General features: G+C 49.1%; 1 protein-coding gene across 4 annotated transcripts in view; it reads right to left on the bottom strand.

Annotated features, from left to right (window-relative positions):
• Positions 1 to 24,190, bottom strand: part of BRWD1 (bromodomain and WD repeat domain containing 1) — a 2,464,655-nt gene that overhangs the window by 820,090 nt on the left and 1,620,375 nt on the right. For all 4 annotated transcript variants that reach the window (XM_078656838.1, XM_078656840.1, XM_078656841.1 and 1 more), the window contains one exon: positions 11,959 to 12,020. In XM_078656838.1, coding sequence (XP_078512964.1) covers positions 11,959 to 12,020 — 62 coding nt within the window. The remainder of the gene's footprint in view (positions 1 to 11,958; positions 12,021 to 24,190) is intronic.

Raw genomic sequence — 24,190 nt, 5'->3', positions numbered from 1 at the left:
TCACAGTCCTCGACGCCAAGGATTCCCCCGACGGCGAACTGCTCGACGGCGACCGGCGATGTCGCTTCGACGGCGAGCGCCGGTGCCTTCGTCGACGGCGATGCCTCGACTTTGACGACAACGACGTCGACGACGCCGTCGGCGGTGATCTCGACGGCGGCCTAGCCAGGCCTCTCGACGTCGATCTTCCACGCTGTCTCGACCCGGAGCCCCGGGGAGAAGGGGAACACACCGTCGTCATCCCTCTCGACGTCGTCGTCGATGCTATCGACGGAGACCGGGACCTTTTGCTGGTCTTCCTGCCTCTGGGGAGCCCCCCAGAGGCCTCAGCAGCGGCAGAGGGAGCCTTCCCAGCCTGCCCAGACCCACCTGCAGCCTGCAGTCGCCTCTTTTCTAGGCCTTGGAGCCTAATTCTCAGCCTTTCCCTCAGGGTCCTTGTAGAAAAGGTCTGGCAGATGTCACAATCTTCAGGGACATGCTCTTCAGGGAGGCAAAGAATGCAGACGTCGTGTGGATCAGTCTTGGCCTTCTTCCTTCCACATGCTGGGCACTTGTCGAATAAAGCAGGCATTTTAGATCCCTAAAAGCCTGAACAAACACACAGAAGTGAAAAGGAATTACCAAGAATCAACTAAGAACCCTTTTAAATCCAAAAAGTGAACAAAAACTCCAATAAACCCTTGAAAAGGGAGAGCTCAATGCACCAGGGTCCTGTAAGCAGGAGCCGGAAAAAAGAACTGAAAGTGAGAGGGACCTGCTATGCATTCTGGGATACTGGGAGAAGTTCTGGAAAGTTCTCTTAAAGGCACAGTACCCTATTTAAGCCACATAATGGCAGACTATGGGGCTTGTCTGTCCATGTCTTCCTCTCTATCATTCCAGAGGGGTTTTTGCTGTTAAAGCAAGGGAAATCTGGACAGGCTTTGCAGTTTGTGGATTTTTGGTGGAATTTCTAGTTGAAGTACTGGACAGTGTAGCCTGTGGATATAGGCTGCATTATTTGTCTTTAAATTCTCTCTTAAGTGTCTTTGCAGTTCTGCAATTTTCTGACAACTTAAGAGATTATTTTTGATTGCCGGGGTCCTCGCACATGGGCGGGACTATTCACTAGATTATGACTATACACAGAGATCCCCTACTACAGAAGGTTGACTTACAACCAATCACCATAAGGGTTGTTTGGACTGATACAAGGTGATCACTAGAACTAGTGAGCATCATATATCGGGCCAACTTCTCAAAGGAAGAACCTGCTGCAGCGTGAGCATATGAAAGTGTTCTAAGAGAATGTACTGGTTTAGGGGCCTGAGGTCCAGTATGGGTCGGAGGGACTCGTCTATCTTTGGGATCAAGAAGTACAGGGAGTACACTCCCGAGCCTCTTTGTTCCACTGGTACGAGCTCGATTGCCCCTTTTTGCAGCATGACAAGCACCTCTTGCTGCAATAAGCGCAAATGCTCTGCGGACATAGGACGGTGTATTGGGGGAATGTTGGGTGGAGTGGATGTTAACTCCAGACAATAACCGAACTGTATAAGTCTTCTGACCCACCTGTCTGTGGTGATGGATTTCCAGACTGGCAGGAACTGTTGGAGTCTCCCCCCGACTGGTGTTGTATGGTCGGGGGGCAGTGACAAGGCGTCACTGTTTGTTGGTGGCGGAGGATCGGGAGTTGTTGTTTCCACGACCTCTGCCCTTGGTGCTGTTGCCGCGATATCTGCCTCTATTCTGCTTGTTGTAAGAGGTTTGTGCACCACCTTTAGTGTACTGTGTTTGCTGGGACATCTGGCCTCTGGAAACACCTCTATTGCTTGAGAGACGAAAACTACTACCCCTGAACTGCTGGGACTGAAGAGCCCCCATAGACTTTGCAGTTTCGGTGTCTTTTTTGATTTTTTCCAGGGTGGTGTCCACCTCCGGGCCAAATAAGTGGTCAGGGTTGACAGGTTGATTGAGGATGGTGGTTTGTATCTCCGGCTTGAACCCGGAGATTCTGAGCCAGGCCTGACGCCGCAACATTACACTGGTGTTAATGGCCCTGGCCGCGGTGTCCGCTGCGTCCAGTGCACACCTAATTGAAGCATTTGAGATGAGCTTCCCTTCTTGAATGAGCATCTCTGCTGCCTCCTTATACTCATCTGGCAAGTGTTGTAACAGTGTTTCAAGTGTATCATAATGTGCCCTGACATATCTGGCCAAGAGTACCTGCGTGTTAGAAATGCGCCAGATATTGGCCGCTTGAGCCACCACCCTCTTCCCCGATGCTTCTAGCACCTTAGATTCCTTGTCAGGGGAAGGATCATCACTAGTAGTTTGCAAATTTGCCCTCTTCCGGGCATTAGAAACAACTAGAGAGTCCAATGGCAACTGGCCCTTGATGTAGGTAGAGTCGCCAGGTGCCGGCTTGTACTTTTTTTCAATTCTGGGGTTTATAACCCTGGCACGTGTGGGTTCCTTAAAAATTTCTGCAGCACGTTTTAAGATACCCTTCAGCATTGGCAGAGTCTTGACGGTCTTTTCAGAGGTGGAAAAGGTGTCAAACAGAAAGTCTACTTCAATAGGGTCAGCATGGAGCTGGACGTCATGATTCTTGGCTGCCCTCTCAATAAGCGCATTAAATGCCGCAGAATCCTCAGTAGGTGAGGTTTTGACAGTATACACTTGAGTGTCCGGGGCAGTTTGTGGATTCCCCGGGTCTGCAGCATCTGCCCATGTGTCATGCTGATCTTCAGGATCAGTGTCGGCAGGGTAGTTGTATTCCTCATAATCACCTTCCCCAACCTCCACATCCGAGTAATTGGGCGAGATTGGAGCAGTGTCCTGACCACGTGGATTAATCAGTTCAACAAGAACTGGGGAATCTGTGGAATCCTTTTTCTTCTTTAAAGGAATTGTTTAGGACTCCATAGGCTGTGCTGGTGTGATTTTCCGCTTGTAAATGGAAAGTTTACCGTTGTCGATAAATTGTTCCGACTGCTCCTCCAGCAGGGGTTGTCGATGCTTTGTGCCTACAACTGCAGGTGTAGGCTTTGGCCCCGTGGACACCCTCATGGACGCCTCGACGACCTTCTTCGGTTTTGCGGCAGGCTTCGGCGTCGGAGCATTCTTCGGATCGACCGCGGAAGCCTTGTCCTTAATGCGTTGCAATGAGTCCGACACCTGCTTTGTGAAGGATGCGGACAGTTGCGTCGACTCGACAGGTGTTTTCGGGCCACCATCATGTGCAGACTCGAGGGCCGTAGTACTTTTGGCCTTGTCCGGCCGACGCGCAGGATCGACAGCTTTTGTAGCTCCGAGTCCCTTGTCTGTGTCGACGGCCTTTGTTCGCCGACGTCTTCGGGTCGACGCCCTTGAGCGACTTCACCTTTTCGACAACCTTCTTTGACTTCGTCTGCACTGACAGGTGTGAAGACGTGGAGCTGACCAAGGCGACAGGCGCTTTATGTTTCGACTGCGCCTCTATCTCTTTTGGTTTTGTCGAGACAGAAGCTTTCTCTTTCGGTTTCGATTTGACTAATGGAGGCTCTGTAGAAGTGTCCGTCGAGACCGAAGCTTTCTCTTTCGGTTTCGATTTGGCTAATGGCGGCTCCGTAGAAGTGTCAATAGCCGGGCCCGGAGGCGAGACTGTGGATCTAGGTACAAGATCTTGGGTAAGGCCATGTGGCGATCCCTCGACCTGAGCCTTAGCTATTGTCCGAACGGGGCATAGCTCCTCGTCTGAGCTATCTTCCGTGGCCCCATAGGCCCCATTGTCGTCTCCTACCTCGTCGACGACGTCTTCAGTATCGAGCATTTCTACGTCTGCCTCGTAGTTGGAGTCGATCTCTGCCGCTGGATTTGAAATCGGCTCTCGATCTTCCTGCTCGTCTGCCTCTTCTCCCTCGGTATCGAAAATGTTCACCGGGTCAGGTGCCGTCTGCTGGGCCTCCTGGCGCGCCACGCGCCGAAGTCGAATCGTCTTCTTGGAACGAAAACGAGAACAAGCCATACAGTTGTCTTCATCGTGATGCAGCGACAGGCACTTGTTGCACACCGGATGGACGTCGATGTGGGGATACTTAGAGTTGCACACGGGGCACCTCTTGAACGGGCTCCGTTCCATGATGTGTCGTCGAATACGGCTTGTTGCGTCGACTGGGCCTCTAGCACCGAAGAGCCACGCGACTCCTCTGGATGTCCGACTCGGGGACCGAGCCGGAACAGAGCTGGGCACCGAACGCAAGACAATACCGACGATGTAGGAAAGGCCTTTGAGCCTAAAAGAAAGTTTCTATCGAATCCGAACTTGAGTGATCAAATATGCATCCGAACCCAATGGCGGAAAAAAACCAATCTGGGGATGGAGTCGATGCCCATGCGCACTGTAGTCCAGGGGAGGAGCCACCTATCTCGTGATACTTCGAAGACTCTTCCAGGACAACAATGTGCAATCATCCGGACCCAACACTAGGCGGCGATCTATGCTATAGATATGAATTCAGCAGCCCACATGCCTCGAACACTATTGTTCTACCTTCCCACGCTTGAGCTCCACTCGAGTCTGGCTTGAGCAGAAGCACCAGTTTTCTGGCAGATCCAAGAAATAGTGTAACAGTGTTGGAGTATGATTCCAACATGTTTGATACCAAACATGCCCAGGTTCGGCACAGCCACTATATAGTTAGCCATTGCATAATGACGCATGGCCACTATATGTATCAAAATGGCTGGCCGCACTTACAAAGTCTGGAGAATCAAGTCTGGGGTTTGTAGGGGATGTCCTGCTCATGCAGGGGCACCCTCACACTTATAACCCAGCACCATGCCTTCCGAATTGAAGGCCTGCCTTAGGGGTGACATATGTTATAAGTGTAGCGAACTAGGATATAAGGAAACTTATATCTGTCGTAAGTGGTGATAGCACCAGCTTAAACATATGCTGCAATGGCACGCCTTTTGTCACTGTTTGAGAGGTTTCTCATGGGTGGTATATTAAATGCTGCAGCCGATGGGAGACCCTTGGTGTACCTATGCCCTGGGTTCCTCAGTACCATATATTAGGGACTTATAGGGGTAAACCAGTAGCCAATTGTGGAGGTTCCAAAAGTACTTACCATGTGAAATTTAGGGAAGAAGCACAGTGACTGGGGTCCGGGTTAGCAGGATCCCAGTCAGACTAGTCCAAAACACACTGACACTAGGCAAAATGAGGGGGTAACTATGCTATAAGGATCCGATCTTCTTACAAGGCTTACACACAAATCAATCAAATAAACATCAAAAAAGGGTTCAGCGGGGGGCTAGTTCGCATCATAACTTAAGGGTTAAATGGGTTCAAAATACATTGATACCAAGGAGGAGAATGAATATCCAGATTTCTCTTTTTTTAAATTTGTTTATTGATTTCAGTCAAAACAATGACATCTAATAACAAGAGTTCTGTTACAATATAGCAACAAGGAGCAAACCTCACCCCGTCCCTCCCCCAACCTACCCTTAGGCAGAACAGACAGAAGTCTAGCACATTGAAGAAATACATGTGGTTCAATAGCTACACAGATGCAAAGAAATGTCAATGACAGCATTGTACAAAGTTCTCAAATAAGGCCACTAGTATGAGCCCGTGAGGCGCAAGTGGACATCTTCAACAGAACAGCGATTGTGGCAGTGTGTGAGACCGAACCTGGAACTAGCCAGCATACAGATTGGAAGAGTGCATTATTTATACACGTTTACAGCAAGTCTGATCTGGACAACAGATATGCAGTTAGCGGGGCCTAGAAATCTTTGGGGCGAGAGGTCTCAGGTAATTCCTCCTTTTAAGTCAGGAGCTGAGTATTACAATACAGTAAATAACGAAGCCATTTTTTCACCGTCGGAGTGGTTTTTGCACCCCAACATTGCGCCAGAGCCCTCTTGGCGAACAAGGTGGACCCTGCAACTATGCGTCTGTTACAGGGCTTGAGCCGTTTTACATATCCTAGTAGGCAGAGTTCGGAGATGCATTGCACAGGTTCCGATGTTATATCAGTAAGCAGTTTCGTCACCTCAGACCAAAAAGCAAACACACCCGCACACAGCAATGCCACATGTAGGAAGTCTGCATCTGCCATTCCACACCGCACACAATTAGTAGTTTCTTGCAGGCCATATCGTCATAACTGCAAAGGGGTATAATATAATTAGTGTAAAAATGTAAAGTGAATTATTATGAGGTTACAATTAGCCGTGAGTCGACCTGTGAGGGCACAACATGTCATCCAAACATCCAGAGCGAGGGTAGTCCCCAGAGCTACTTGCCATCTAGTGCATGAGAGGTGATCTATCTGCTCCCGTTCTTGCAAGGACACGTTATAAAGTTTAGTGATTAGGCCCTGACGCCTGCAATGCCCGTTGTAGGTTCTGCTTGATAGTCCGGATAGACAGTCCTGATGGCCTGCCTTACTAGAACGTATGTGAAGCCAAACATAAAGCCTCGGTCCGTACCTTTCTGCGCAACTTGCAGGGTCTTAAATTGACCATTCTTATACAAATCACCCACCCGTCTGATACCCACTTTGGCCAACTCACAGATGGCCTGCTTCTCACGAGCCGCAGATATATCAGAGTGCGAAGCCAGAGGCAATAGGGGAGCATAAAGGAAGGATAGCTGAGCTCGTTCCGTCAGAACACGCCAGGCCACGCCGTGCACTGTACAGGGTTTATCTCAGTCCGTGGGCCACCTGTGCCACCCGACAGGATGCCTGTACTGGCATTGGAAGGACCACGTTTGATTCTACCGCCACATGTGGCTGAAATGGCTGCGGGAAGTGCCAATAATGCGCAAACTGCACCTGTGCACAGAGGTAATACAGTCTGAGATCTGGGGCCTCGAATCCTCCACGTTCAAATGGCTGCACTAAAAGATCCCACCTACATCTGGGTTCCTTACCGCCCCACACAAATGTCGACAAAGAGGATTGAAACGTTTTAAACAGCGTCATATTCAATTTGATAGGGATATTAATGAAGAAGCACAGCAGTTTGCGTAAAAAGGCCATCTTTACAACCGCTATTCTATCTGCCAAAGAAAGAGGCAGATATGCCCACCTCTCCGCCTGGTGAATAATACGCGTGACTGTCCGGCCATAGTTCTCTGATATCACCACCGCTGGATATCTATGTAGCGAAACCCATAGATATTTCACGGGTTCCGATGTCCAGGTTAGTGGGTAGTCCAGCTCAATTTCCTTAGTGTGCGCCGTCAGTGGAAACACCACCGACTTTGACCAGTTGATCCCAAGACCGGAAAACCGTTCAAATTTAACATACTCCCGGAGCAGCTCTGGCAAGTATACCTCAGGCTCGCGAACATACAACATGTCGTCCGCATAAAAAGAGACAACCAGTGGCCTCTGCTGAAATCTCAAGGCAGCTGCCCCATGCCGTTGCCAGAGTTGGCAAGCTAGGGGCTCCAGTGCGAGCGAAAAGAGATTATGTGTGGTAGAGCGCGCAGTGACAAACCCAGATTGGTCAGTAGAACTAAAAGAGCAACCAATGGTTGTAGCCTAGGGGCGATCATTTTTGCAAGAATCTTTGCATCAATATTAATAATCGAGAGGGGCCTATAGGAGTCGCACTGGTTCGGAGGCTTGTCAGGTATCAATAGAGTCACCAGCAAAGCCTCTTTGAGGGAAGGCGACAATTTTCCTTTTTCATATGCTTCCGCTTATACTTCTAACAAATCGAGGGGCAAGGTCAGCCGCATATGCCTTATAAAATTCGCTAGGCAGGCCATCAATACCCGCTGCCTTGCAGGTTGGTAATTACATTATAGCCAATTTAACATCTTCCTCATCGAACGGCTGTACTAGGTATTCTCTATGTTAGTTAGAAAGCAAGCCCAACGCAACATCATCTAGGTATGTGCCAAACTCTTCAGGAGACAGGACACTTGTTGCAGCGTACAGCCGGGTGTAAAACTGCACAATGGCTGCACTAATTTCCAGAGTTGAGTAGTGTGCAACCCCATCCGTGTTCTCCAATTCCGTGATATGCTCCTGAGTTCGCGGCGCTGCCAGTTTTTGCACTAGGGATCGACATGGACGGCAACCCTCACAATAGTAGCAAGCAGTCTTTTGGCGCGAGCAGTGTAACAACTCCTGGTCAACTGTTTCATTATGCTCAGTGACAAGCATTCGTATATCAGCCAATCTCGCTGAAGAAGGGTTGGCCTCATATTCGCGTTCAAGTGTGGAGATATCAGACGCCAACTTTTTAATCCGACGTCGTATGTCACGCAGAACTCCCGACTGTGTCCCAATACAATGCCCCTGATGGTGACTTTAACACCTCCCAAAGCACTCATGCACTGTCCACTGAGCCTTCATTCTCTCTAAAGAAATTCCTGATCGCCTCAGCTATTGTATGTTTAAATACTGGATCCATTAATTCAGAAGGCTGTAACCGCCATGCAAAAGGTGGCTTCTCGCAAGTAGGAACCTGCAAGTCGAGGGTTACAGGAGTGTGGTCCGAAAGCGTTTGCGCCTTGTGTTGCACCTTCCCTACCCATGTACACACCTCCTCCGAGACCAGCCAAAATTCTATACGGGACCACGATCCATGGACTGAGGAAACAAATGTACTCTCCCGACCCACGGGATGCCGACGGTGCCATATATCATGTAGATTTCCTGCCTCAAGTATCCCAAGCAGTACCCCCGAAGCTCGTTTAGGTCTCGCCTCACTACTGCTAGTTCTATCTAGGGCGGGTCCAGGCAAACATTAACACCACCACACCAAATGAGTGCAGCAGGGAGAAATGTAGAGATTCTGTAGACCGTACACATTCACGAACAATACACTCATGCGCCCAACCACCCATGCATAAGCACCACTCGTCCGTGTTCATCCGTATCTACGCTAAACACAGTGAATGGGACAACTTTCTTTATAAGAATTAGCACTCCTCTATAATAGGAAGAGTAAGAGGACACGACTTTAGCACACGCCCTGCACGCTCCTACCTTTTTACCAGATTCAGTGGTGAGATGCTTCTCCTGCAATAAGGCGACCTGCACTCCCATACAATCCAAGTACTCAAAAACAGATCTTATCTTTTTGGGAGTATTAAGCCCAGTACATTCCAGGTGAGGAACTTAATGGAACTGTTCATATCGGCCAGTCATCATCAATGAACTGCCAGTATCCTAATATACGCAGTGTGAGCCTGAGAAATCCAGAGTTTCCACACTAAAAAATACTTAAGATTACCACAATGCAATTCTGCCATACCCAAAACAAATCCCATAACCCCCCCACCCACTTCAGTGTCCCCAACTCGCCAAAGCCATCTCAGATAAACATCCCCCAACATGTTCGTAAAAAAAATAGTCAATTGGGGTACACCCAGGTCCGGGGCGCAGAGTGCTACAATCCTCCTTTTTAGTAGGAGGTGGCCGAGCAGTTAGAGAAACTATGCCAGGATAGCACTAGGTTGGCACACACCATACATTATAACATCATTTAGTGTGCCCTGGGGCCTCAAGTATCCCCACTACACCCCGCCAAAGCAGGGTACAGGCAAGGCCTGACGATAAAGCATCCTAGTTCGGGCAATTAAACTAACGGGGTTAAATACAGCATACATAATACAGATTTCCACACAGAATACAATACAGCTAACACCACAGAGCGATGGTTTAGTGTCAAAGTCAGATACATGAGGTGACCAGACATACGAACGACCCCTCGAGAGTCAATCAGAAACAGAATAAAATATAACTCAAGAGTGTATATTTCCATAAATGTTCCCAGCACTTTACTGTTCCTCTTCATCTGGTGCAGCGCTACTTTCTCGTCTCCTACGTTTTAGTTGCTTTGCATGCTCAAGAGCAGCCTTTGGGTTTGAAAAGATTTTACAATATCCATCAGGGCCGATACGAAGTCTGGCGGGGTAAAGCATTGGGTATGGAACTCCTTCCGTTTGTAGACATTTTTTCACATTCCCAAATTCTCGACTAGCTGCCTGTACAGTCACGGTAAAAATTGCGCTTCTAAATCCTTGTTTTCAGCTTGGATGAGGGAGAGCACCTTTTCCATATTAAGTGTCTTTTCAGCGACATCATTCAGGCCATCCTCCGCTGTGGACACCCTGCTCTCCACTTCCCCCATACGAGCGTTCTGTTTCTCCAGCTGGGATGACATGTTGTCAAGGAGGTGATTTACCGCCTCCATCATACCTTCTATGGACTGAAGACTTTGTTGCATTGCCAGCAGTGTGGACTCCAGAGTGGGAAGGTGATCATTATGGGCACCTGCCTCTGAAACAGATGCTGCCTTCTGCTCACCTTTTGATGATTTACACGCCTCGAACATAAGGCGAGGCTGCGACTTATCTGTGTGCCCCATGGCAATCCTCGGGGCCCTCCGCCTGTGTATATGCCCGGAGGTGACAGTGGCACGTGTGTAGTGTATGGGGGAATATAGTACAGTCTCAAAGAGCTTGCAGCTAGTAACAGCCCAGGTCAAAGCTCCTGACACTTGGACGCAGTTGTGCACAAAAGGAATCGAGAGCCCTTAGTAGACCCCACAGCAGCAATATCTGGTTGTCCCCAGCCGCAGTGTCTCAGAAGCAGCTCCCACCGTCAAAGCGTCGCTCACCAGAAAGTCAGCATTAGCACTCCATGCACCCCAGTAGATGGCAAGAGTTTCTAGTAAGGTGTGTCACATCACAGGCCAGATCACACTGTACAAATAAGGCAGTGTTAGATCAGCCAACTGCAAAGACATGTACTGAATTTCAGCCACAGGTATTGGGAGCCCCGTGCGAATGCAAATGCTTCATGGCAGCCTGTAGTGTCTCCTCCGGCAGCCCCGCTTAGCCGCTCTAGCAATGCACGCGCCTCCTGCCAACCAGCAGCCCGCCACAGCTCCCAGGCCGCAACCCCCTCCCAGGCCTACACCCGCTTCTGCAGCTGCAGCCTGAGCCAAGCCGCGTCCCACTCACCGCAGCCGGCAGGCGTCAGCAAATGCAGGTAGTATCCGATCAGGAGGCGCACGAAGATCACGTCTGGCAGGGTCCGCCGCTCGCAGGTAGCAGCCACTCGCTCCGTCAGGACCCAGCAGTGCCAGGTGATACGCAGCCTTCGCGACCACTGATCATTCTGCACTTGGTCGCAGTTCACCCTCCAGGCAAGAGCAACGTCAGGATTCCCTGTTGCAGTGACGAGGTGAGCTGGAATTCCCTCACTGCAGTCCCGCTCGCGGTAGGCAAGGCTCAGATTTGGGGCCGCGCTGCAGCCGCTATTTTCCCCCGCGAGTCGTCCGGATAAGCCAAGCTGCAACTCACTAACACAGCGAGGCGCAGAGGCTCAATCAGTCTTGAAATCATGCCTAAATTATGCACGACTCCCAGCAGGCACAAGAGACCATGATGTAGCAGATATGAGGTGGATAATTAACGGATGGTCGCTCGGCCGGGCAGAGCCTCACTAGGGTGCGGCCATCTTGTCGTGCGCCCTCTAACGCTAGGATGCCCAGACTTTGTAGATTTGGCCACTGGGCTATTGTATCTTCGAAAGTACTATCATTTGTTGATTTGAGACATCCTATTCATTCAGCATAGGTATTGAGCGTACAGGTAGGTTAGATGCACTCTTGGTCAAAAAGCCACTCCATCACGTACTCAGATGTGTACACCATGATAGGGGATGAGAGTTACCTTCAGGCACCCACTTCTCAATAATTTCACAAGAGCCTGATAAGATTCCAGGGGACAGCCTGTGATTGAGCGACTCCCACGACAAAGTACCTGATGGATAGTATCTAACAGAAATACTGCAAGGCAACATTAATCTAAACATTTTCTTCTTATATGCTATTGCAGGTTTATGACATTTCTGTTAGTTTACAACAAATATTCCAGCAGTTTAGAATGAATGCATTATATGAAAATAAAAAACACATGGTAAGCACAATAAGTAAACTGTGGTCACGTACCATTATCAGGAACAAGTTCCAAATCCCATGGACTAAGCTTTTCTATTTCTTTACTGTCCCACCTGTTTAATCACAAATCAGAATATAAGATTTAAATTACAATAAATGCAGCTTTCAGAGCATTGGTTAGGAACAGACAGCACGTAATAAGAGCTTTGCAAGTATGTCCTTTGCCAGAGAAATCATTACAATTATCTTAAACTCTAATAGTACCAAGATACTACCTACCTAAAGAATAAACTTGATTGTAGTGAACTGCTTTCTTGACAAATACCTGAACTAAGAAAAAGCAATGAACTTGTTCCGTTTGCAGTAAAAATGTAGTATTAAAGTTGTAGGACAAATAAGCCACAGCTAATAAATAAGACACATACAAAGTCAAGTGAAAAATTAATCAAATTGCAGCACGATATTTGAAAAGGTGCAAAAAAAAAAAAAAAAAATTACATGTACAACACACTAAAATTCCGCAACCAGGGAGCCGGTGAACCATGCATCATCTTAATTGCTGAAGGACTATTCTCCACTTAGTCTGGGATGATGGAAACACTCAAAGACTGGAAGAAGCACTACAAGTTTACAAGCCTAATTACATACAGTTCTGTAGGAAGGTAGATCCCTGACTATGGTTGCCCCCAACTTTTTGCCTGGTGTTTTGCTGGTTTTCTGACTTAGTTGACCTGGGGCCCTGCTATTCAGGACCCCAGGCCTACTGCTCTCTCTGTAAAATGGATTCCATGTACCTTAGGTACATATCTAAATTGGATACTGAGTCACCTTACCAGTCCCTGTACAGTGTACCTTAGGTACCCAGGGCATAGGTGTACCCAGGGCCTACCAGGGGCTGCAGCATGTATTATGCCACCCCTGGCTGGCCATCCAAATCTGACACAACTGGCTGCTTGACAGCTGGGGCAAGGTGGTGTAATCACCCTTTGCTTTAGATATAGTATACCTATATCTAACCCTAAAAATGGACACACAGATCTCCTATCAGTCACTCCTATAGCAGGCCTTAACAATCCTGAAGGCAGAGTGCTTGGAATCGTGTGAGATGGTGCTCTGGCATGAGCTGAGCCTGTCTGCGGCTTTCGGGACCCATCCCTTAGCCGTTTCCATGATATCGCATACCATATACTCTTAAGTGCATTATAATCCTCGCGGTTATATGCCAACTCTGGTATCGCTTTATCAAAACATGTCGAGTAAGGTGTCATACGAATTGGAATACTAACCCCTCGCCAATTCTGGCGACGGGGTTAGCATTCCACCCTTCTAGAGGGACACGACATGTATGTAACCCCTAACCCCGGTTAAAGTCAAACAGAGCCTCAGCTCCACAAAATGGATGCTGCCACCGAGACACAAGTCTGCCCTCCTGCTGCTGGGAGTCCTCCCAGAGCAGGAGATAAGGACAAAGGGTTTCCTGCCAGGGGCGGTGCCAGCACCGTCCCAGACAGGGTTTTGTGTATTGTAGGTAGGCAGGGCTTTAGAGGAAGGTGACTGCACGTGGCACCCCGGTGCTCACTGTGCATAGGCTGGCTGGAACCAATTCCAGGGTCACTTCAGACCCTGTGCTGGGGAAAAGCCCGCCAAGGAAGTGGGTGTAACCACCCCCCTCCTAGTCCCACCCCTAGGGCAGGACTTAGTCGCGTGCCAGCCCCTTTTTACAGGATAAAGGTAGGAACTGGCCCCCTTCCAAATCAGATCATCTTTGGAATCAAGATACCACTTTCCACGAAAGGACTTCACGATTTCTTCTTCAAGATTCTCCCTTGTGGCTAAGGAGTAGTCACCCTGCATCCGCAGGCACCATCTAAGAACACTGCGGTCTGCTGCACGTCCTTCCTCCGGAATCCGACTGCCCAGCTCGACGAGACCCGGCTTCCCTGGCACCTCTAACCTCTACCCACCTCTACAGCACAGCTGAGAACCGTGGGTGCGACGAGACCTCGAGGGACCGGCCATCGCCAAGACTGCACGACTTCTGCACAGCAAGCCCACCGAGTAATTTCCTGGTGAGTGCTTTGGGGTCCGAGAAGCCCCGACCCTGAGCAGCTCCAGCACCGAAGTGCAGCCTCCCAGCATCTCCACGATCTGCGTGGGGCCCTTCTGCTTTTTGCTGCTCACCGCGTTGTTTGGCTACTAGCCCGCTGGCTTGTGGCCTTCTGAACGACGCCCGACGACATTTCTGCTGCTGGTCTGGTTGCTCCAGGCTGGCCCTTGCTCCCTTCCAAAAGAGGAGCACCCCGGACCCTCCTGGTCCACTCAAGACGCCATTTTGAGTCCACCGCGTGGGCTTGAATTAGCCAAGGCTTGTTGCCCAATCCTGGGTAACTTCGACGCCGACAGCTTCATCCATCGTGGGACAGCTCGCCTCTCCATCCTGGTCGCCGACAACGCCTCCTGGTCCGTGAGATCTGCAGAGCCAGCGTCGCCCACTCACCTAGTCGAGGTGACTTCGCCCGGTGCCATCCTGGTGCCCGCTTAATCACCGGCTAGTGATTCAAGAACTTGGTCCCCTCTGCTTTCAGGTTTCTTCTTCCTCGATCCAGGCTTGGATCCAACGAACTTTCCTTCACTGGTCGCCTGCCAGCAACTTCCTTCTTCCAGGCTCCTGGTCCGGCAACGAGATCCCCGACGTCTTTTCAGACCTATGCAGCTGCAGCCCCTGGGCTAGGTAACTTCGGCACTTCGGTGTCCCAGCATAGCCTCACTACCCTAGGGTCAGGATCCACTGTCGTTTTCTTCCCACCAGGTCGGGTTCGCCCGTGAACACTAACTTTGCCTTTGCTAGCTCCCATAGACTTTGTCCCGCATCCCGCGTGAGAGTGCACACTCTGCACCCGAGTCCCCTAGGTCTCCTAGAAGTAATCTAACGATTCTATAGTCAAGTCCTAGCGATTCCAAAGCCTATTAGTACTGTACTTACCTGCTAGTAATTTCGCATTCCACTTTTTAAGTATATGGTTTTTCGTGCCCCTCGGGCATTTGTGTATAACGTGCTAACTTAAGTATTTTCGTAAGAGTTTTGTTGTGTGCCTAGCACCCTGTCCTCATAAAGAGTACAGGGTTGTTGTGATTCTAATAAATACACTGTTTATTTTCATAACACTTGTGTGGTGTCCTTTCACTGGGTGTTCAAGGGGTAATGTGATGGTAAAACAGCTGGCTTAACGCGCCCTCTAGAGTCTTAGCCTTAGACTGCTCGTATCCATGCTACTAGGATAGCTGGTCTATAAGGTTGACTTACAACCAATCATCAATAAGGGTTGTTTGGACTGATATATAGTGATCACTAGAATAGTGAACACTGCACATCAGGCCAACTTCTCACATTGGTGGGCAGCGGTTGGGATTTGAGCTTGCTGTTGTTTTACCACACATGCCCTAAGAATATCTTGTGAAAGATCACATAAGTACTAAAGGTACATATAACTTAGCTTAGAATACTCTGAGTTCTACTGAACCAGCTGTTGTAGCTCCTAGGGCTTAGCACACCCTAAACTACAACTCTAGCAAGGGATCAGTAGGCAAACACATAGTGTAGGTAAGTGCACCACTTACACCTCACTAGAAAAGCATGTCTACCCAGGGAGATTCTACTGAGACTCCCCTGGTCAGTGTTGACCCTCCACAGGTCACTTCAAGATATGCAGCTCTCAGTTTCCAGGAGATGAGACAGATCTGTGTCTCCAGAAAACTGAAGCAGGGGTCTAACCCCACCATTCCCTTTCTGATAGGTCTCTTAGAGACATATGATGCCAGAAAGCTTTCTCAGTTACATGAGAACATGCCAGCCTTAGAGGGAACCTCTGGGGATCCAGATCTCTCCAACATTGCAGTTGAGGAGGAGGATCAAGAGGAACTCTCTGGGGATGAGGTAGACAAAGGTCTTGAGGTAGTCAGAAGGCTAACCAGGGCCAACTTAGACTTACTTGGGCTAGGATCTGGGGGACCCCCAGTACTAACCCGAAGTGGGCCTAACCTTGGAGTTAGGAGAGATAGATCTCTTTCTAGGGACTCCAGTAGATCTCTGCACTCTAATGCCTCTTCTCAGGGGAGAAGGAATCCTCCACAGAGGAGATTTACTTCCCCTCAGAGAAAAGAGCATGAAGCTAGAATGAGACAAGCTGAACTGAGGATTGAAAGGGAAGAACTTGCCCTGGCCAAAGAGAAGCCTGCCTTTGCTAGAGAGCAGCAGATGAGTGGGCTAGCTCCCACTGGTGGCAGCAATCTCCCAAGAGATAGAGAGAAGGGTTTAGATACTAAACACCTGACTAAAATAGTGCCCCCCTTTAAGCAAGGGGATGATATCCAGAAATGGATGGCTGCTCTGGAGAGGGCCTGCACTGTGCAGTGCATTCCCCAGAGTCAGTGGGCAGCTATACTGTGGCTCTCCTTTGATGGTAAAGGTAGAGATAAGCTCCTCACTACAAGAGTAGAGGATGCTAACAATTACCAGGTCCTGAAGAATACACTGGTTGATGGGTTTGGTTTAACCACTGAGCAGTACAGGTTGCTGTTCAGAGACACCCAGAAAACTCAGTCTCAGGACTGGTCTGACTTTGTTGATTGTGCCACTAAGGCTTTGGAAGGCTGGCTACTGGGTAGCAAGGTTACTGACTTCACAGGATTATATAATCTTATTATGAGAGAGCAAGTCTTAAATAATTGTCAGAACCAGTTATTACACCAGCACCTGGTAGACTCTGATCTGACCTCTCCACAAGAATTGGGTAAGAGGGCAGACAAATGGGTCAGAACCAGGATTAGGCCCAAGAACCAAGGTGGTGACCAGAAAAAGGAATCAACCAAGCCTCAAGAGAAGGGTGGGAATAAATCTACAGATCAAACCACATCAGGGCCCCAAAAATCCTCTGAGGGGGGTGGGTCCCAGAATCCTTCCAATAACCAGAAGAAACCTTATTGTTATCCCTGTAAACAGGTGGGTCATTTAAAAACTGACAGCAGTTGCCCAAAGAATAACAATAAGGAAAACATACCCCCAAGTAACATTCCCAAACCTCCTGTTACTACTAGTAGTAATCCCCCAGGTGGTGGGAGTGCCCCCAAGAATTTGGGTGCATTTACTTTGGGAGTTCCTGGGGACTCTGGCCTAACCAGGTCCCCAAACTTAGATACTCTTGTCTGTGAGACTGGCATGGGGTTTGCCAACTTCACAACTTGTCCCAACACTTTGGGCAAGTACAGACAGGAGCCCCTCATCAATGGAATGAAAGTTGAGGCCTATAGAGATACAGGGGCTAGCATCACTATGGTGACTGAGAGTCTAGTCCCCTCAAGGCAACTTTTACCTGGTGCCACATACCAGGTGACCAACATTGATGGAGTGAAGAAAACTCATCCCATGGCAGTAGTAAATCTCAGCTGGGGAAGTGTCACTGGCCCCAAGAGAGTGGCAGTGTCATCCAACTTGCCTGTAGATTGCCTACTGGGGAATGATTTAGAGACCTCAGCCTGGGCTGAGGTAGAGCAAGAAACCTCTTCTAGAATGGTAAACCCCCATGGTAAGGTTAGTGGGGCAGTGTTAGTCAGAGCCCCAGTCCAAGATGTCCTCCCTGAGCAAGTCAGGAGGGTTGTGCCAGTCACAACCCCATCTCAGACAACTTCCTTCCCAGAACAGGTTGTCAAGGCTGTCATGGTAACAGCCCACACCCAAACTGAGCCCCCTCCTGAAAAGGTTGGGAGAGTTGTGATGGCCACAGCTCAAACTCAGACAGATGATAGTGTTGTGAAGCCTGAAACTATGGATCACTCCACTCAGACAGAGAGCATTGAGGAGGAAGAGAAATCTCCCTCCCACCAGACTTTAGGAAAAGATCAGCCTCCTCAGGGAACTGATCTGACCCCTTGTGAAGAAACTGCCACAGAGGTAGTCAGGCCTAGCCTGGCAGAACCCCTGATGTCAGTGGACCCTTCCAAGGTGGGACCCAGTCTGGAGCAGGTAACCTGCCCCTCTCTACCCTGCCTCAGTCAGCCCAGGGCTGTAGAGGTCAGGGAGGCCAGTGTTGGACCCCAAAGGGCCCCCTGTCCAAAAGAATTCCCCAATCAGCAGATTAAAGGCACTGAAGCTAGTAGTCCTAGCCAAGTGAAAATAAAACCAACTCCTGAGGGATCCCCCTTAAATTTAGTTAGGGACCACCCACAGATGGACACAGCCAAACCTGGGACCTGAGGGCCCCAAACCTGACCTGTCCCTCCAGTAAGCCAAACAGAGGGACCCAACCTCCAGCTGTAGGTAGCCAGAGGTTGACCCTGAGAGCCCAAAACAACTCAGTCTTGGAAAGAAAGGCCTCTATGGTGGAAAATGATTGGAGGAAGCTGAGCCCAAAATTAGTGGAGCCTCACTTCAGTACTCCATTTCAGCACCAGCCTTTTCCTTTGCCAAAACACACCGCAGGTAGAGATTCCCTATGGTGGAGACCCTCAGATACCCTTAGGGTGAGGGATTGCTTAGTGGACCATGAGATAGGGGGTAACCATGCCAGTGCTGTTACTTCCTTATATGGCCACTCAGGCAATATAGGCTTACCTGGCAAGGCTAGCCTTATCTCCTTTCGTTTGGGCGGGGGTTATGTAGGAAGGTAGATCCCTGACTATGGTTGCCCCCAACTTTTTGCCTGGTGTTTTGCTGGTTTTCTGACTTAGTTGACCTGGGGCCCTGCTATTCAGGACCCCAGGCCTACTGCTCTCTCTGTAAAATGGATTCCATGTACCTTAGGTACATATCTAAATTGGATACTGAGTCACCTTACCAGTCCCTGTACAGTGTACCTTAGGTACCCAGGGCATAGGTGTACCCAGGGCCTACCAGGGGCTGCAGCATGTATTATGCCACCCCTGGCTGGCCATCCAAATCTGACACAACTGGCTGCTTGACAGCTGGGGCAAGGTGGTGTAATCACCCTTTGCTTTAGATATAGTATACCTATATCTAACCCTAAAAATGGACACACAGATCTCCTATCAGTCACTCCTATAGCAGGCCTTAACAATCCTGAAGGCAGAGTGCTTGGAATCGTGTGAGATGGTGCTCTGGCATGAGCTGAGCCTGTCTGCGGCTTTCGGGACCCATCCCTTAGCCGTTTCCATGATATCGCATACCATATACTCTTAAGTGCATTATAATCCTCGCGGTTATATGCCAACTCTGGTATCGCTTTATCAAAACATGTCGAGTAAGGTGTCATACGAATTGGAATACTAACCCCTCGCCAATTCTGGCGACGGGGTTAGCATTCCACCCTTCTAGAGGGACACGACATGTATGTAACCCCTAACCCCGGTTAAAGTCAAACAGAGCCTCAGCTCCACAAAATGGATGCTGCCACCGAGACACAAGTCTGCCCTCCTGCTGCTGGGAGTCCTCCCAGAGCAGGAGATAAGGACAAAGGGTTTCCTGCCAGGGGCGGTGCCAGCACCGTCCCAGACAGGGTTTTGTGTATTGTAGGTAGGCAGGGCTTTAGAGGAAGGTGACTGCACGTGGCACCCCGGTGCTCACTGTGCATAGGCTGGCTGGAACCAATTCCAGGGTCACTCCAGACCCTGTGCTGGGGAAAAGCCCGCCAAGGAAGTGGGTGTAACCACCCCCCTCCTAGTCCCACCCCTAGGGCAGGACTTAGTCGCGTGCCAGCCCCTTTTTACAGGATAAAGGTAGGAACTGGCCCCCTTCCAAATCAGATCATCTTTGGAATCAAGATACCACTTTCCACAAAAGGACTTCACGATTTCTTCTTCAAGATTCTCCCTTGTGGCTAAGGAGTAGTCACCCTGCATCCGCAGGCACCATCTAAGAACACTGCGGTCTGCTGCACGTCCTTCCTCCGGAATCCGACTGCCCAGCTCGACGAGACCCGGCTTCCCTGGCACCTCTAACCTCTACCCACCTCTACAGCACAGCTGAGAACCGTGGGTGCGACGAGACCTCGAGGGACCGGCCATCGCCAAGACTGCACGACTTCTGCACAGCAAGCCCACCGAGTAATTTCCTGGTGAGTGCTTTGGGGTCCGAGAAGCCCCGACCCTGAGCAGCTCCAGCACCGAAGTGCAGCCTCCCAGCATCTCCACGATCTGCGTGGGGCCCTTCTGCTTTTTGCTGCTCACCGCGTTGTTTGGCTACTAGCCCGCTGGCTTGTGGCCTTCTGAACGACGCCCGACGACATTTCTGCTGCTGGTCTGGTTGCTCCAGGCTGGCCCTTGCTCCCTTCCAAAAGAGGAGCACCCCGGACCCTCCTGGTCCACTCAAGACGCCATTTTGAGTCCACCGCGTGGGCTTGAATTAGCCAAGGCTTGTTGCCCAATCCTGGGTAACTTCGACGCCGACAGCTTCATCCATCGTGGGACAGCTCGCCTCTCCATCCTGGTCGCCGACAACGCCTCCTGGTCCGTGAGATCTGCAGAGCCAGCGTCGCCCACTCACCTAGTCGAGGTGACTTCGCCCGGTGCCATCCTGGTGCCCGCTTAATCACCGGCTAGTGATTCAAGAACTTGGTCCCCTCTGCTTTCAGGTTTCTTCTTCCTCGATCCAGGCTTGGATCCAACGAACTTTCCTTCACTGGTCGCCTGCCAGCAACTTCCTTCTTCCAGGCTCCTGGTCCGGCAACGAGATCCCCGACGTCTTTTCAGACCTATGCAGCTGCAGCCCCTGGGCTAGGTAACTTCGGCACTTCGGTGTCCCAGCATAGCCTCACTACCCTAGGGTCAGGATCCACTGTCGTTTTCTTCCCACCAGGTCGGGTTCGCCCGTGAACACTAACTTTGCCTTTGCTAGCTCCCATAGACTTTGTCCCGCATCCCGCGTGAGAGTGCACACTCTGCACCCGAGTCCCCTAGGTCTCCTAGAAGTAATCTAACGATTCTATAGTCAAGTCCTAGCGATTCCAAAGCCTATTAGTACTGTACTTACCTGCTAGTAATTTCGCATTCCACTTTTTAAGTATATGGTTTTTCGTGCCCCTCGGGCATTTGTGTATAACGTGCTAACTTAAGTATTTTCGTAAGAGTTTTGTTGTGTGCCTAGCACCCTGTCCTCATAAAGAGTACAGGGTTGTTGTGATTCTAATAAATACACTGTTTATTTTCATAACACTTGTGTGGTGTCCTTTCACTGGGTGTTCAAGGGGTAATGTGATGGTAAAACAGCTGGCTTAACGCGCCCTCTAGAGTCTTAGCCTTAGACTGCTCGTATCCATGCTACTAGGATAGCTGGTCTATAAGGTTGACTTACAACCAATCATCAATAAGGGTTGTTTGGACTGATATATAGTGATCACTAGAATAGTGAACACTGCACATCAGGCCAACTTCTCACAAGTTCTAACACAGCAATCACACAAGACAAAAGTGTAGCACTATTAAGAAAATTCGCAATCTGCTACTGGAGAAATCGGAGTAATGCAAACAGTCATGATTATAAGGCAAGAGGGGCATGGCAGGAAAATGCTACTTACCCAGCATGCATCTGTTCTTGGCATGTAGAGTTGGAGATTCACAAGCGGTGGCTAACCTGTAGCTGTTGCAGATTTTTGAAAGAGTGCATGTAGAACTGCCTGGCCCACACTAGCTTGCTGTCTTGCTAACACATATACACAATGGATTAGTTACTTACCTGTAATCCTAGTTCTCTTCCAGGGGTATACTCATTAAAGTCATAAGCACTGAATAATCTCCGCCCATGAGCGGGAACGCGGAACATATAATAGAATATATATATATATGTTTAAATATATACAATAGTAGTACATAGTACTAAACAAATTATACACATATATATGTATAATCAATAAAATGCAGCCCAACATAACCCATAGGCTAATAAAGCCATAATTACATATTTTCTGCAGTATGAAAATAAATCATATAAATAATGCAATAAGAAGGCATGAGCCTCAAAAGCATTCCATAATCAGCAAAAAACCCTTTATTTTCATCAAAGAATTTGTAATAAAAGGCAATTAGCCTAAGAAGGCTGCATACAGAAAAACTATCCCTGTACAGAAAATCAGACTGACACCTCGCCTTTAAGGCATCAGAGAATCTGAACACTTTGCCTTTAAGGCCTCCAGGGGAACTCTGTTCCCATCATGCACCACAGGTGACAGTTAGGTCAGTTCTTTTGTACGGTACAGTAAACTTAGCAGGAATCTGCATCTAGAAAAACAATAGTACCATCATAAAGCTACTGCTCGCCCGGGGAGGCGGGAGGGTGCTTATGACTTTAATGAGTATACCCCTGGAAGAGAACTAGGATTACAGGTAAGTAACTAATCCTTCTCTTCCAGGGGATACTCATTAATAGTCATAAGCACTGACTGGAGTAGCAAGCTCATACCCACAAAACGCGGGCGAACAGAGAAAATAACAACAACAACAGCTGTAACACACAGATCTCAGGTAGAATTAGCAAATATATTTCTAAGAGATGCCTGCCCAACCTGTGCATCTGCCTGTGTGTCTGAGTCAAGGCAATAATGGCGAGTAAAAGTATGCACTGAACGCCAAGTAACTGCCTTACAAATTTCTGCCATAGAAACATTACTAAGGAGAGCTATTGTAGAATGTGCTTTTGGTCTTCCTGACAAAGACCTATTTGACAACTGATAAGTTAGAAGGATACAAGAAACAATCCATCTAGCAATGTACCACTTAGATGCTGCAGAGCCTGTATTAACAGTGACCATAGTTAATGAACAAACGGTCTGAATGTCTCAAAGTCTTTGTTCTATCTAAATAAAACTTAAGGACTCTCTTCAAATCTAAGGAATGAAGAGCCCTTTCAGCAGGACCAGTAGGATTTGGAAAAAAGGTAGGCAAGGTTATGGCTTGATTAATATGAAAATGTGACGCTACCTTGGGCAGAAAAGCAGGATGCGTCCTGAGTACCACTCTATTAGAATGGAACACAGTAAACGGTTCTTTGCAACACAGAGCCTGAATCTCGCTCACTCTACGAGCAGAAGTAATAGCCACCAGGAATGCTACTTTCCAAGTTAAGTGTTGCAAGGAAGACTTATGTATAGGCTCAAAAGGAGCACCCATTAACTTAGTTAACACCACATTAAGCTTCAGGAGCCATGCTGCCAGGCGCAGGGAGGACAGATTGGGGTGGAACACTCTCCCCTTCTGTTTGGACAGAAGATCCGGGCGACACGGCAATCTCCTGTGTGGTACTTCCGACAACTGAAGGAGATCTGGAAACCACCATTGGCGCGGCCACTCTGGGGCAATCAAAATCATCCTGGAGTCGGTTCTGTACATCCTGTTGATTACTGTTGGTATCAACGGGGTCGGTGGAAAAGCGTACAGTAAGTTCTGACACCAGTCTATCAAAAGGGCATTCCCCTGAGACCCGCTCTGGGGAAACCTGGACGAGAAGAAGGGGCATTTTGCGTTTTCCGCGTCTGCAAACAGATCGATATCTGGTGTTCCCCATGCCTGAAAAATACTGTTTGTGACTTCCTCGTTGAGGACCCAATCGTGAGCCTCGACCAAGTCTCTGCTTAGGAAATCCGCTTGTGAGTTGAGAACTCCCGGCAGATGTACAGCTGTTATCGACAAGTCTCTCGCCAGTAACCAATTTCAGATGGTCTGGGCTTCTATGGACAGAGTCCTGGACCGAGTACCCCCCTGCTTGTTTAAATAATACATTGTCGATGTATTGTCTGTTTGCACCAGGAGGGACTGAGACTGGAATGATGGAAACAGGGACTTGAGGGCTAGATGAACAGCCCGCAGCTCCAGCAGATTGATGTGATAGCCCTTCTCTGAGTCGGACCATAGCCCTTGTACTTGCAGAGGGCCCATATGAGCACCCCAACCCTGGAGTGAAGCGTCTGTGATCAGAGTCTGCACCGGAGGGTCTTGATGAAACGGAACACCTCCCATCAAGTGTGATCTCTTCATCCACCACCTGATGGAATCCTTGGCGGACTGATGAAGAACTCGATCCTCCCAACATCCTGTCCTCTGAGTCCACTGATCTTCTAGACACTGTTGTAGAGGACGCATGTGGTAGCATTCCACCCTTCTAGAGGGACACAACATGTATGTAACTGTGAACCCCGGTTAAAGTTAACTCGAGCCTCAGCATCACAAAATGGATGCTGCCACCACAGACACAAGTCTGACCTCCTGCTGCTGGGAGTCCTTCCAGCGAGGATGGCTTGGACAAAGGGTTTCCTGCCTTGGGAGGTGCTAGCACCACCCCAGA

The sequence above is a fragment of the Lissotriton helveticus genome, chromosome 8 (assembly GCF_964261635.1).
Source record: "Lissotriton helveticus chromosome 8, aLisHel1.1, whole genome shotgun sequence".
Classification (NCBI taxonomy): Eukaryota; Metazoa; Chordata; class Amphibia; order Caudata; family Salamandridae; genus Lissotriton; species Lissotriton helveticus.
Note: the sequence above shows the minus strand (reverse complement) of the source record. Positions and strands in the feature narration are given on the sequence as shown.